Source organism: Catharus ustulatus, chromosome 21, assembly GCF_009819885.2.
Source record: "Catharus ustulatus isolate bCatUst1 chromosome 21, bCatUst1.pri.v2, whole genome shotgun sequence".
Taxonomy (NCBI): Eukaryota; Metazoa; Chordata; class Aves; order Passeriformes; family Turdidae; genus Catharus; species Catharus ustulatus.
Window position 1 is genome coordinate 9,379,646 of NC_046241.1, and position 15,311 is coordinate 9,394,956.

Here is a 15,311-nt window from a genome sequence, read left to right on the forward strand (position 1 = left end):
GTAAAGATCATGATCTGGGCCCCCTTCCAACTGAAGGTTGGACCAGGTGAGATTTTTGAGGTCCCTTTCAAGCCCCTCCAGGATCGTGGCAGAGAACTGCTCCAGTTTTGTCTTGGAGAAGGAAATGGGGGATCCTGGGAAACCCAGAGCTGAAGTTGCTCTGTTAATCACTCAATGAATCACTGCTAACATTTTATTTTTGTAATAAGGGATATTTGCAAAGAACAGTGCCACTTAAACAAATATTTCCTGCCAGCAGCTCGGCGTGGAAGACACAGTGCTGGGAAATTGTGCAGCTCCCAATTATGTCTGAGGGGCTTTGTTTGATTTAGGGATTGTACAAGATTTTTCTTTTTAGTTTGGAATTTTTGCTGTACAGTGGGTTTTTCCTCCTGGTGACAGGAGCAGGCTACTCTGAGACACAGGATGTTTGATTCTGGTAGAAGTTTCTTCTTCCATTTGCATTGGACTCCACGTGTTTGATTGCTTCGTTAGGTCTGTGGAAATTAGCACAAATCTTTAGATGGATTTTGACTTTGTAAATTTTATTAGCATCATTACCAGTCAGGTCATAAACCAGTGTACCTGAGTGGGGTGTTGTGTGTCAGCAGAGCAAGTGAAGTGATTTTGTTTTGGTTTCCCCAGCTGACTGGGGCTGATGTGAGACGCTGCTGTTCTTTAGCTCCATTGTTCTGCTGGAAGTGGGCAGGAAATGCTCTGAGCTCTGAGCTCAGCTCCTGCCCCTGCTCCTGTCCCTGCTCCTGCTCCTGCCCCTGCCCCTGCTCCTGCTCCTCTTGCTCCTGCCCCTGCTCCTGCTCCTCCTGCTCCTGCTCCTGCCCCTGCTCCTGCTCCTCCTGCTCCTGCCCCTGCCCCTGCCCCTGCCCCTGCCCCTGCCCCTGCCCCTGCCCCTGTCCCTGCCCCTGCCCCTGCCCCTGCCCCTGTCCCTGCCCCTGCCCCTGTCCCTGCCCCTGCCCCTGTCCCTGTCCCTGCTCCTGTCCCTGCCCCTGCTCCTGCTCCTGTCCCTGCCCCTGCTCCTGCTCCTGTCCCTGCTCCTACCCCTGCTCCTCCTGCTCCAGCCCCTGCTCAGGGGTGGCTGCTCTGCATTTGCATTTGGATTTCGTCCCCACACACCCAGCAAGAGTAACCCATAGTGTTGTGGTAGCTGTGACACCATTCAATAAATGGAAAGCAGTGAATTCTCTGCCTGAATTTAAAGTAAATGCTCATTCTCATGTTGATCTCCATGAACCATTTTGTTGCAAGGCTGTCAAGAAGCTGCCACACTCTACCTCAGGTAGTGAGTAAACTTTGCCTATTTGCACTCTAAAAATAATCACGTGCTGTTAAAATACTAAAAAGAACTAGTTTACTTTAATTGTGTGTATAAAACTTTCCTTTATACGTCTGCAAACAAATAACTCACTGAAGGTTTTGGTGTGGGTACAGCTGAATTGAAAGTGAAGTTATCCTCACACAAAGGAAATTACCTTCTCCTGCTCTGCCCCTGAGCTGGTGAATCCCTGGGAGCCTGAGGCAAAAATCCTGGAAATCTTCATGCTCAGAGCGCTCAGTCTGCCAGGGACTGTGAGCAAATTCAGGCGGGCACACACCGAGTGTCTGCGAGTGCTGACAGAAACTCTGTTTCTCTTGGGTTGTAAAGCAGATATTTTGTACAGATTTTCCCTTCCTCCTTTTCCCTCGGACATCAGGAGGAATGTGATCGTTCTTCAGGCACAGAGGGGTTGCATGTGACAGGGAATTTGGGATTGTAGTCTGGTTTTTATTCAATTTCTTGATGGTCTGTCTGTGGTTCATCGGCAAATTAGAAATTAAGCTGAGACCCACCAGTCCTCTGCTGGCTGAGCCAAAACTTCTTGTTTGGTTGGTTAAAGTCTTTTTTGGGGGAGAGGGGGGTGTTTGTTATTTGTTAAGTTTAAATTTTGAAAACTTCAGTTCACTTCTTTAAGAAGGAAATCTGAGAAACTGAAATAAAATCCCTGAAGCTGCTGTCTCAGAGGCAGCCTGGATTCAGAGCCATGAATTGTGTGCTGAGCAAGTCAGGACATCCCCAGGCCTGTCCAGATCAGGGGGTTGGGGCTGATGGACCCCACTGACACAGCACGGAAACTTTTGCCTTCAAAATAAGGAATTCAAGTTCCTTGCCATAAATTCTGAGGATCTGGGTTTAGGAAGGTTTAGGGGCAGGGTGACAGCAGGGGGACACCCAGCTCAGCCCTGGGTGCTGAGTTCTGTGCTAAAGCCCAGCAGCACCTCAGACTGGGTATTTTACCACAGTCTGGCACGTATTTAATTTCATTATATTTAATTCCACAGGTTAGGTTTGTGTTCAGTGCTGGGGAGGAGGAGTTAACACCCCAAAAATCACTGCTACATTTATCTCCAATTGCTCTTCTTCCTGAAAGATCCCGCAGAGCTCTGTGACTGAGCTCATCCAGCTGCCTTTTGCAGGGAGCAGCCAGACAGGGATGTGTTATTTTAGAGATGGAGATTTAATGCTGTCAGCTTTTCTCCTGAGCAGCTCATAATCCCACGTCTGTGAGTGGAGATTCTGCTGTACACAGAGCATTTGTGTCAGGGTGTGGCTTTCAAAAGAGAAAAAAAAGTAGTAAAGAAAGAAGAAAACAGCAATGTTGGATTCATTGGAAAGGTCCAGCCCAGTCCCATTCCCCCCAGGTGGATTGTTCATTTTCCTGCCTGCTGCTCTGTAGCATCTGAGGTTAAATCCTTCAAAAATGTTGTTAAGTGAGACAGACAGAGCCAAGCTGGTGAAACTGGAACACAAGTCCCAACCATTTATTTATGCTTTTGTGTAGGGCTGATTTCTCTTGTCATATAGTTTATAATCCCTCATTAACTTCTCCTGCCTCATGGCCACCTGTATGAGTGTTTCTGAAAGTACCAGGCTGATTAAAAATAAAAATTGGAGCATTCCCACCTCACATTCCCTCGGAGCTTGAGGAGATCCCAGCACCCACCTCTCCTCCATCCCCAGAGCTCTGAGTGTGAGTCACCTGGCTCCAGTTAAACAAAATCAAACCTTCCCCTTTCAGATCATCTCAATTTGGGTGAGCTTTTAAAATGGTTTTGTTTAAACTTTCATTTCCATCAGTACCTTTTTTTTTTTGCTATTGGGAATGACAAAAGTAAATTGGATAGGCTGTCCTAAAGACATCTCTAGTGATAAAAGCATAATTGTAAAAGACTCTCTTCAGAGCTTTCATGCCAGTTATTATGACACAAAATTGCAGAGAGACACTGAATATTTGGGTTCTGATCGATAGCAAATCTCTAACCAAACCTCAGCAGTTTCAGCCTTTCCCATCACTGTGCTCTGGATGCTCTCAGCTCCATTTGGGGATTGAATCAGCTGCACACGATGAGTCTGCTCATCTGGAAAGCAGAGTTGCCCCAGTATTTTTATTTTTTTTATGTACCCAAATATGTAAAAGGAGACTGTTGTGGCTAAGAAGAGGAGAGCAGATGTGCCGGGCTGTGGTGCGGTGGCAGCGCAGGGATGTCCCGGAGCCGCATCCCCCGCAGCCAGGGAGCCTCCGCTGTCCAGCTGGGATCTGCCTCCTTGACCTGAACTTGTCGCTGCCCTCCCCAGCTCATTCCTGCACTGCCTGAAAGCTGGCGCCGAATTCCTCACGTGTGGCCTCAAAACCAGGCATGGACTTCAGGGAAGAGCAAGGCTCGGCTTTTCCTGCTGAAGGACCTTTGAAGCTGGCACACGGCGTGGCTTTGCTTCTCCATGGGAATAGGAAAACACGGCTTGTGTGGAATTCTCGTGTTTCCCATGATGTGAAAATGTGTGAAATCCTAAAATCGGGGAGGATGGTTGGGCTGGGGAAGGGACTCCTGTCCCATGAGGTGGCTGAATTGGAGGAGTTTCTGCTTTTTGTTACTGGAGGTACAGCACAGATAATCCAGGGAAGCTTTCCAGCTCCTGCTGACGGGAACGGGGCTCACCCACAGCCAAGCTGTGTCTGGCCATAAGACACCACAAAGATAAATTTGCACAGAAGTCTGGGAAAGATGACAAAGCGAGGACACAACACAGAGTTCTTGTGCAGATGTTGTTGTGCAGCTCATCCCCCTCAGATGAGGTTTCTCTGTTACCTGCCAGCCTGGGAGAAGCAGCAGCCGCACGTTGAGTTCTTGGCCACTCTTCTGGGTCTCTCAAATGTTTTCTGTCACTCCTCCTCCTTCAGAGTCATCTTTGTGCCAGCAAGGGAAGGAGCTTAGGTGCAGGATTCTGGGCAATTCACTTCTGAGCTTTTGAAACAGTAAATAGGAAGTGACTTTTTAAATCTGTTTAATATATATATATTGTTTCATTTTCTTCCATGGCTGAAAGTGTTAATTCTGCCCATTGAAATGTGATTTTATGGAGCAATATGAGCCGGAGGCAGAATCTTCACTGCCATCAGGACCCAAATGGTAAATAGGCCCTTTCTCTAATTTGTGGGATGTGCTATAACTCAGTTTGAATGTTGAAAGGAAATGGGCCTCCAGGGGAGTCTGGAGCTCTGTTCATTCAACTTCTAATTAAAGTTTTCCCCTCTCAAATTTCACTTTATTTTCCGGGGCTTTTGCTCCATGATGATTATTAACATGTGTCCCATGGCCAGGAAATCATTATCCCCTTCCCCATCGCAGCCTTTCCCCATCCCTCCTGCAGCAGAGCCACAGCGATGCACTGCTGCTGCTGGGGCTGTTCGGGGCTGCTGCTGCTCTGGGCTATTGCTGGGGCTGCTGGGGCTACTCAGGGCTGCTGCTGCTGCTGCTGGGGCTGCTCAGGGCTATTGCTGGTGCTGCTGCTGTTGCTGGTGCTGCTGCTGCTGCTGGGGCTGCTCTGGGCTATTGCTGGTGCTGCTGCTTCTCGGGGCTGCTGCCGGGGCAGGGCAGAGCGGCCGGAGCCGGGAACTCTTCCAGGACACTCTGATCAGATGCTGCTGTCTGGCGGACAGGATCCAGTCCAGGATTTCTTCCAGCCTATGCTTCACGTTTCAGGAGCCCAGGCCAGCTCTGGCTTCCTATTCCTACCCCAGCAGCCTTATCTTTTTGGGGGCAGGAGTTGTTAGCACAGTTTATCTTGCTCGCTGAGTCTCCCTCAGCTGAGACATGCACTCCGGTGCCGCCTGCTTTTTTTTCCCCTCTTTCTCTCTCTCTTTTATGTTTTCTTGTAGTTGTTTTTCTTTTTAAATGTGTCAAGTGAAGAGTTCCTCTTCCCCCCTCTCCCTTCCCACTCCAAAGAACCACCCTCCAGTTCATTAAAACGCTGCGACCGTTCTGCTCCAGCGCCAGAGGGGAGAGCGAACCCGTGCCTGCATGTGCGTGTGTGTGTAAAATAGATCCAAAAATGTCCATGAACAGCAGGAAAAGTTCTGGGAGACCGTCCTACTACTACCGACTGCTGCGGAGGTCCCGACTGCAGAGACAGCGCAGCCGATCGCGCAGCCGGAGCAGGCTGAGCCGGGGTAAATGCCAGCTCTTCCCTTGCTGGGCGCTGCCCGCTGCCCGGTAGCGCCCTAGGTAGGTGAGGATGAGCCGGGCCTGGAGCCGGCTCGGGCTCTGCACAAGGTCAGTGTGCGAGGACTCGGGCCAGCCTAACCTCCCCCTGTGTGCCACTAACCCGGGCTCAGCACGGCTTTGCAGTTCGTGTCCTTAAGGGAACTGCTCCGAGCTGTTTGGAGGTGTAATTGGTGCCGTGCTCAGGAGATGCTCTCTGCAGAGATCTGCTGCTGGAACTTCTTGTTCTTCGTGAGCCTGCTCACCAGGGGGTTGGGATGACAAAGCTGACAACACTTTAGGGCTAGGATTTTCCGAAGAGCCTAAAGACTCTGCTAAAGACTCTTTCTGCATTGCAGAAACCTGGGGGACTTGAAGCCCCAAATCACTTTGCACTTTTAAAAATCCTGCTCTAAAGGGGCTATTTGTCCTCATCAGCAGGAGGGAGGTGCACTGAGGGATGTTTCTATAGGGCACAGGCAGCCCATTCCCTCTACTACAGGCAGCCCATTCCCTCTACTGCAGGCAGCAAGTGACCCAGTTGCATTTTTAAAACAAGCTATTCTGCCTTTCTCTTCTGCTGTGAAATAACTGTTGGTTCTTTTCCCTGTCGTTAAAGCAGCCAAAAAGTGGGAGTATGTGAGTGCTTTCCTATTGAATTTTTTCAGAAAGGAGGGGAGAGGGTTGTGTTTGCCCTCCAGTCTGGCAGTCCTGGTATATTTATCATGCTGTGAGCCTAATCAAAGCCATTAACTGAAAATAATTCCCTTTTTCTTGTTATATATGAATAAAAAGCACAACTGCAACTTTACATCAGGTGTCTGTGCAAATCCAGGCTTGGACTTGTCTCACTGGAGTTAATTCTGATTTATGAAGCAGATTTTCAACTTGATTCTGGCACTGCAAGATTTAGCACAGTGCAATGTCCTCTTTCCTCTTTTCCTGGCACTCAGGACAATTTTAAGGATTTTGAATCACTGCTGAGAAAACAATAGGAAGCTAAATCAGTCCCTGAGCTTCAGCTTTTCCTTTAAGCAGGCAGTGGTTTTCTTTGCATGATTTCTTTTGTTGTTTTGCCTGTCACTGAGGAGTGTTTGTAAACTCCCAAACATGTCCCAGTTCCCTTTCCCCCTTTATTTGTGTGCTGTGCAAAACCAAAATATTTTACTGTCATTTCAGTTACTGTGACAAACTAAATGTGTTTAGTTTGGTTTAGGTAACCCAAAGTGAACTTAATGGCATCATTTGTCAGGAGCACGAGGAATGTACAGATTTGATGGAAATGGGAATCAGCCCGAAAGTTTGTAAGAAATTGGATTTGAACCAGCGGAAATCTTGTTGCTGTTAATCTCTCCTGGAGTATTTTGTGTTGTCTCTGGGATCCCTGCCTCTCAGCACTAGCTGAGCTCCTCCTATCTGTAAATCTGAAAGGGATTTGCAAAGCTGGATGAGACTTTTCTCTTTATTTTTGATCTGGTTTTGTTGTGCAGTGGTGGTATCACACAGGAGGTCAGAGGGGGCTTGGGCAGGGTGATGGAAGTGCTGGAATCATGCAGCAGGAATACTTCCCTTAACAGTTTTGTTCTCACTGAAAGATTGATGAACTGTAGGGGTCTGGGGGCTGCGGAAAATGCAGAAATCAGAGGGAGGTTCTAGATTTTGGGGGTGGTGTAATGTTGAATTCAAACCCTGCAAGTGTGGAGGAAGGAGGGGGCTGAGGGCCCCTCCTCACAGGCTGATGTGCAGTGGGGTTTGCTGCCTCTGGCTGCGGCTCACAGAGATCAGGAATCCTTATGGGAGGTTGCCAAAGATTCATTACTCCACAGGAACTGGCAGTGTCTGGTTTGCCATGTGTGTGTTTCCCAGGCTCCTCTTGGCAGTTTCTGCAGTCTCTGGACCCTTTGCTGAGATCCCCACAGGGCTCAGGTGAGCCTGTGGCTCTGCTGGAGGAGCAGTGATACCTGGAATTGTTCTTTCCCAAGGGATGTCACTTCAGCAGATCCTTTTGGACAGGGAGCCTCAGGCAATCCTTGCACATTTACCAGGGGGGAGGAGATCTCTGCTGGCACAGGATCCTGTCCCCGTGTGTGACCATTCCCTGTGCTCCAACCATCCTGCATGGGGAATGCCTGGTGCTGGAGCTGAGTCTGAGGTGCTGCCTTTGCTGTGAGCCACAGCTCCCCTCCAGCCCCCTCTGTTTATACCCACCAGGCTGCGAACACGCAGGAGTTGTGTTTGAAAATGTATTTATCTGCTGCCACAGCCCACTCTCCCCCCAGTGGCAATGCCACCCACCCACACCTGCCCTTCTGACACTGCTGCTGCTGCCAGCCCTTGGTGGGGATGGAGGGACAGAGCCCATCCTGCCCAGGAGCAGCAGGAAAAGTCAGGCTGGGGTTACAGCCTGCACAGCTCTGGGAGAGCTGAGACTCAGTTTGGGAAATGAGTTTTGCTTCCTGAGGTACAGAGAGAGCCACTCCCTCAGGAAAGAGCTGCTGTGGTGCTCAGAGTGAGCAGAGTTTGCATTTTCTGTGCATGGATCTGAGGGAAGGAGGGGAGAGCTTTGTGCTGGGACTCCAGATGGAGCCAGTCTGCTGCAATGTGCAGAAAAATGTCCAGGACTTGGAGCTGTTGGCAGTGACAGCAGCTTGTTCAATGGCTCATGTGATGGCATCCTCTGCTCTGGAGCTCTCTGGTCAGCCCTGGTGCCTTTAACTCATTCATCACATCTCAGTGTGTTTGTCACTCTGCCCCTTTGGGAGGCCCAGGCTGCAGAGTCTGAGCAGTGCCACTGCTGGGGGGACAAAGCTGAGCAGGAGGGGCAGGCAGCCATTAGGAGGCTGATGGGACCCTGCCTCCAGCACGCTGAAACCCTGCCTGTTTGGCAGTGGGTAAAGCACACAGGCTTCACTGCTCTGGGGATCTCTGCTGGAATGAGGACAGAGCCTGAAACCCCTGGCTCTGCTCTCCACAGAGTCAGGACACGCTGCAGGTAAACATTAGTTAGATAAAAAATGACCTGCAGAACCCCTGCACCATCTGTTCAGCTCAGAGATGTGTGGGGCTGCAGGAGGAATCACGGCAATAATTATAATTACTGCCAGGTGACACATCTGATGGAGTGCAAGGTTCTTGGGAAAGGTAGGGAGGAGAGGGGAGAAGGGGAATTTTCAGTGACAGCAGCACCTGCTTGTGGCTTTCTTCAGGATCTCTCTGCTTCTCCTTCCTCATGGACACGATGGAGGAACGGGGATCAGTGGGAAGTGTTCTGAAAATTCCCTTTGCTGATAGAAACCACTCACAGTGCTCCATTCACACTCCCATCTCTGAGCCAAATGCAGCTTTGGCTTCAGGGCTTTCTTGTGTAAAACTCTGCAGGCAATCAGTTGGCATCAAAGCCTGGGAATCTGAGAACACTGGAGTTCCTGATCTTGAAGGTTTAGCGTTCCTGATCCTTCTTCCTCTGTCAGCCTCGGACATAAATGTCTTGCTCTGTGCTCTGTTTGTCACAGATGCTTTTCAAGGTGTTTTATGAAAAGGATTTTTATTAAACAGGCTTTCTTCTTCCTTTCCTTTGATGGCTGCTGTGAAGAGAAAACTGACTGATCTTCAGCAAACCCCAGAATTTCAGTGCAGCAAACACTGAGCTGGGAGACCAAGGTCATGCTGGGTTTTTTTCTCAGCACAAGCTATTCAGATACACATCTGTTGAAAACAGCTGGAATTTAGTCTTTCTCTCTCTGTTTGATGAAATCAAAAACCTTTTAAGTGATAAATGAGAGATCAGCTTATACCAAATAATCAATACCTTGGAGGTTCAGGCACACTTGGGACAAGGGAAGCAGTGACTGGGAAATTGTCCCAGCATGTCCCAGAGTGCCATAACAACTGAGGAGGTTTTGTTATATTTGAAACCAACTGAAATTGCACTCACCTCTCACTAATCCTTCCTAGCTGAAAATCTGTTCTGCAGCACATTAACAGAAAGTGATGTTGGACAATGCCACATGGAATTTCTCCCCTTCCACCTCTGCAGGATGTTGTTTTTCATTTAAGGACTGGGAGCAGGCAAGTGAGGAGCCCAGTAATAAATATTAGCAATAGGCTTGGTTGTTTTTTTTTTCCAAGGGTGGTGTCTTTTAAATGCCAGGAAAAGGAGACCTTCCTGCTTTGCACTTTTTAATGATCATTGCTTTGTTTTTCAAGTCTCTTTTGTGGCATTTTCTGTTTCACCACAGAAGTCTTGCAGTCTTTCATTGAAATTTTAACAGCATGGCTGACAGATGCCCATAGAAAAGATATGCAAAATGTTTAAAGCTGTGCTGTTTATAGGAAATATTCACTGGCAGCTGTGCTATTTTTAGCAGCAGTGCTCCAGCTGAGACTTTGCTGTGTTTGTTCAATGCTTCATTGTCTAGTAAAAATCGAGACAAAATTTAATGACTTGGGAAGTGGTGCGTGATGGAGAAATTCTGGAATTGTTTTGATATTAAACAGTGCTTAAATCTCAGAATCCCTTTAATGAGCAAAGATTTAGAGTGAATTTATTGCAGGCAAATTTATTGGACTGACCCTTCAGCAGGAGCGAGGTGGGAGCAGTGCCTCGACTCCCTTTGCTCCTACAGCAAAGCCTGACCTGCCCCACCTCCTGCAGACACGTCAGAAATGCAGAACAGCCACACTCAGTGTTCTCTGTGAGAAATTCCACCAGATCAAAAATGAATCAAGCTGTAAAAGTCCCCCTGGGAAACGCCAGTGGGAATCTCTGAGGAGCACTGTCACTTTTTGCTCATCTTTTCCTTTATCTCTGTTTGCAGCCCTCTTCTCCTGGCAGTCCCCTCCTTTTCCCCTGACAGAGTTCCTGAGAGGGGCTGACTGCTCTGCAAGGAATTAAGTAGCAGATTTGCTCTCGAGTAATGCAGAATGAGTTTTTATCTACAAGCCATAGGTACTAAATGAGAAAGAGGTTAAAAACCCTGGTCTGAGTCCAAGCTAGAATTGCTTCCAAAAACATGCTTCGAGGGGTTTCAGCACACTTTTCATGATCACTCATGTATTAGAGTAAGTTTGTCTCCTTACAGCTGTGGCAGTCCAAACAATTTAGGCACAGAGCTGCCTTTTAAAGCTTTTAAACCTGTATTTCCCTTGAAGGTCTTCTAGTGTGCCACTAATCCCCTAAGTTATTGCACTGAAGGCACTCTCTAATCCTTTAATTCACTCTGCTCTCAATAGAGATGGGAACGAGCTGGGTCAGGGAACGTTCTCATTTGGGCTTTATCAGTTTTGCTTTTTTCAGCTCAGACACTACTGGGGGTAGTTTGCTTTCCTTTGCACCCCAGAGAATATTTTATTCAGATACTAATTGTTTGTGTGTGTGCTTGTTAAAAAAGGTGCACAAGCCCCAGAAGTGCTGACTCCTGCCCTGCTTTGTGCAGCCTCGGGGTCAGGCTTTTACAGAGTGCCCCCAGGCCCCTCTGGGAATCAGAGAATGGAAAGATGGATGGCTTTTTGAGAACTGGGAATCCATTCCCCATCTGGAGCCAGTGAGGGTCAAGGAGCAGTGTCAGCCCCAGATAATTTCTGAGAGCTTTTTTCCCCCAGACCTACACACGAGAGGGATTCTGACTCATGTCTCTGGTGCTGAAGGTAAAGCTTTGAGGTGATGAGCAATGCCAGACAAGTGCTGTGGTTTTCCTAATAAGCATAAACTCTAAAAGCCTGGTTAGAGCAACACATGAATTGTGCAGGTTTGTGCTGTCCATTGTTTTTTTTTCTTGCATGAGGGGCATGTTTTTACTGTAGGTCTGGTTTGGAGAGCCAGGCTGGGACCACGAGCAGCTCCCAGAGGCTCATTAGGAATCCCAGGCTCTCACACTGCTCCACAAGTTCATCTTAAGTTGAGCATTGAAGCATTCAATTGGAGGAATAACATGCCCTGCAATTGTATGGACTTGGAGAATACTGACAAGAATAAAGTTTTGGTTCATTAACATTTGCACTGAAAGAGGAATCCTCAGATGCTGAGCACTTAATGTTTCCTTTTGAAGAAACCAATTTATGTGAAGTGCAAGTTTCTTTTGTACCTTGTGTGCTCATATTTTTGGTTTCTTACAGCATTTCTGCATTGCTGAATTTCTCTTAGAGTCAGAGATCAAGCCTGGGCTTGTTCTGAAGTGCCCAAATGTGGTAATAGGTGGACTGGTGTAAAATTTGGCGTCTGGAGTTAAATTACAGGATGCTTCTTAAGCTTCTTGGTTTCTATAGGAACAAGTAATAGTCATCCTTCATGATTAAGCAGTGTCCATGGTAACCAAACGAGCAAGTTTTAAATGAAAGATATTTTCCCTTTACATTTTTAGCAGTCAAAGGTTACCAATTATTACCTTTATACCCTCAGACAAGAACACATTTTGATGGGGCTGGTGTGTTTGAAGTGAGAACATTTGGCGTTCATTTACATAACTGCTTCTAGGATCAGCCACAGTTTGGGTGAACACCAACAAGAATTTTCTGAGAGTGGGATGGGTGCATGAACCTCCCCAGGAGGGTGAATGCTGGTCACTAAATTGCTGAATTGTTCTGCAGGGTTGCAGTGTTGCTGTTCAAGTGCCCATTTGCTCCTCGGAGTGGCTGTAGGGCAGTAGTGGAGGGAGAAATTCCAACACAGATCTGACATATTTTGCATGATGGAAAATGCAAATGTCAGTGTTGGTGTAGGTAAGAACATCCTCCTGCTCCCTCCTGTTTCAAAAATAGGTTGGGAAGTGAAAACACGACTGGTTTTTAATGTCTCTTGTCTCTCTTTGGCACTGGTGTTGTTTGCTTGAAAACTGCAGAGTGTGTGCAGCTGCCACCTGCAAGTGTTTGCAGAGCAGGTTTGTGGGAGAGGAGCAGAAATACCCACCCACCCCCAGAGGAAATAAAAGGATCAGTCACAATAAATTAGGATTTACATTCCACAATTTCTAATAGTGAAACAATTGCTAAGGGAGTCTGAGCAGCCAGAGGAGAGATGGATGGGGAGCAGCAGTGAGCAGGGATGGATTCTCAGCAGTGCTTTGGGCACAGGGTGCAGTGCCCAGGTGTGCAGAGCTGCTGTGCCTGACACATCCACACACAGCAAAGGCACAACATCTGTGGGGAAAAGAACACTCATGTTCTAAGCACTGACTTCTGTTAATGAGTGCTGAAGTGCAGGAGATTTGTTTCTGTGTGCTGGGGGAACTCTGAGGCTCCTGCACTCACATTTGGAAAAGCAGGAAATCCCTCTCAGCTGTCCCTGTCCCCAGTCCTAACCCCCCCTGACTGAACTGGGGGATAACAGTGGTTCCAGACTGCTGTCACTGCTGCTTTGAGTTGCTTCCTCATGACAGATGCTGTGTTTTGGTGGGTACCAAACATCACTGCCATCCATTACTTAAATCCAGTGTTCTGTGTTTCCAGTGAATCTGTCTCCTAAACAGCAGTGTTAAATCCCAACCTTCTTCTTTCCTGAGCAGAGTTAAAGTTCCTTGGCTGTGACAGTCTGAGGTGGCTGAGCTGGCTCTGGGCACTGAGACTCTGATGCTGCTCTGAGAGCCACAGGCACCATGTGAAATTCAAATCTTAATGTTTGGTCTATTATGCAGATGGATGTGAACAGAGATACGTGTGTGACCCCATTTATCTCTCTAATGAAGTGCCATCAATAGAACATCTGTTTCTTTGCTGTAGAAGATGAAACCTCTGATGAATCATGCTTATAAATTAAGTATTTATTTATTTAATTTGCATTTTGCCAGTACAGACCTGTTCCAGCAGCCACCATACACAGCTGGAAAAATGGCCTGGGAATTAACTGTGTGAAGTTTTCATTTGTCCTGAGGCTGTTTCATGTGCAGGGAGCTGTTCTGGCCTGCTCAGCTCAGCTGTCCAGGTCAGCAGTGGGGAAAAACCCCCAGCCAGCCTCCCTGGCAGGGGACAGCCCTGCCCTGCCCTGCCTGGTGTGCCCAGGTGACACCTGCAGGGACAGGGATGGCAATTGCAGAGTGTGGAAGTTTCTCCTTGCCCTCAGATCGCCTCTGTGGATAAAGTGCTGCAGGAAAGCGCGTGGTGACAGAGCAGAATCTTTGCAGGAAGGTTCAGCATGATGGATGAGCCTAATTTAAATCTCCCCAGAGCTGACTCCTTGTTCTCCACACTCCGTGTTGCTTGTCTTTATCATCACATGGGAGGAAGCTGATGTTCCACTTCACTTTATCATCCTTTCCACTTTAACCAGGGTATTGGCAGTCGCCACGATCTGGCCCCCAACCAGGATGGAATTTCAGCTTTTTCTGATGTATTTTTTAAGTCTGAGCTTGATTTCAGTTTCACCCTGGAGAAAAGGCTCCTAATGATGTGCTTTAGCAGAGGAGGAGTTTGTTCTGTGGATGTCATAGCAGAGGAAGATAAATATCATACATATTTTATTTCAGAGACTAATAAAGAAAGAATAAAAATACTAAATATATATACATATATCTAGTTAAAAAATACCAGACAGTAAGATGGAATTTGTGCTACAGGCTGCTCAATCAGCATGGTTTGCTGTTTATTTTCAGAAAGAGAGGGTTATATTCTGGATGCCTTGTATTCTGTCCCTGGCACCTGGGGACCTGCAGCACGTGGATCTGATCTGGTCTCCAGGCTTGTAGCACTCAGAAGTTGTTGTATTCTCAGACCCCTCACAGTGAGAATTACCTCAGCTTTCCTTTCCCATTAGTGCTATTCTCTTCTTTCCCTTTTGCCCTCGGAGAGGGATTTTTCCTTCACAAATACATTTAATCTGTCTCCTCAGTTAAGATGTGTTCCCTCTGGATTTCTGGGGGCAGGACTTGCCCTGGTGTCTGTCAGAGTGCCCAGCTGTGCTGGGATGGCTCCACAGCAGGCAGAGAGCAGGGAGAGAGCAGGGAAAGTGCAGGGAAAGCGCTCTTAACTGCACTGACCATCGAGTGAGGCAGCAGGGAAAGCACAGCTGGAGAATTCCCAGCGCTGCAGCTGGGTCGGGGCTGGGAGCGCTTGGCCAGCCAAGGGCCTCCAGCTCCATCTAGTGAGGCACTGGGATGTGTCACACACACCCCGCTGCTGGCAGGGCACAGCAGCTTAGCCGGGCTCTGCGGGGTGGAAACCCAGCCTGAGCTTTCCAGGAGAGAAGGGGCTGCAGCACCCACCCACACAAAGTCGAGAGAAGAGTTTTTGCTGCTCGCACCCATCAAAAAGCACCGTGGCAGCTGCTGGGAGGAGAGTTCTCTTACTGGGTAATAAAGAAAATAGAGGAATAGATACATATCAAGTACTCAGAAATATAGCAGAGCTTTTTTCAGTACTGGATTCAAGAGCCATTAATAGCACTGGCTCAGGGGCAGGATGAGGAATATTAAATCCATGATATGCAGGAGCTGACACAGAGATGAGGGAGATCCATTAAAGCACAGCGTGCCGTGGCAAAGGTCAGTGTCACTGCAAACCATTCTTTAACAAAGAAAAAGCTCTTCCTTCAGGAGCTCTTAGCCCCACTTTGAGAGAAGATGGTAACAGATTTTAGCTGAGGGAACCAGTGTGTTCTGATGTTTTCTGGGATTTGTTTTCTCTATTCCAGCCGCTTCTAGCAAAGCTCTTCACACAACTGTCCCAGGCACCGTTCTTGGAGCGGCAGAGAATTGTGTGGCTCTAAGTGCTGCTTCAGGTGCCTTTTGCTGCTTTCAGGCAGGGGCACAGTTATCAGAGACACACTGAATGTGGTGCCTTTGTACCACTTT

General features: G+C 47.9%; 1 protein-coding gene across 7 annotated transcripts in view; it reads left to right on the forward strand.

Annotated features, from left to right (window-relative positions):
* Nucleotides 1-15,311, forward strand: part of LOC117005526 (DAB2 interacting protein) — a 158,616-nt gene that overhangs the window by 25,566 nt on the left and 117,739 nt on the right. For 2 of the 7 annotated variants that reach the window (XM_033077190.2, XM_033077196.2), the window contains exon 1: nucleotides 5,200-5,501. The exons of 3 other annotated variants lie outside the window; for them this stretch is intronic. In XM_033077190.2, coding sequence (XP_032933081.1) covers nucleotides 5,384-5,501 — 118 coding nt within the window. In that variant the 5' untranslated portion in view covers nucleotides 5,200-5,383. Of the gene's footprint in view, nucleotides 1-5,196; nucleotides 5,502-15,311 lie in introns of those variants that run through there. 2 more of the 7 variants (XM_033077194.2, XM_033077193.2) reach the window with 2 other exon arrangements.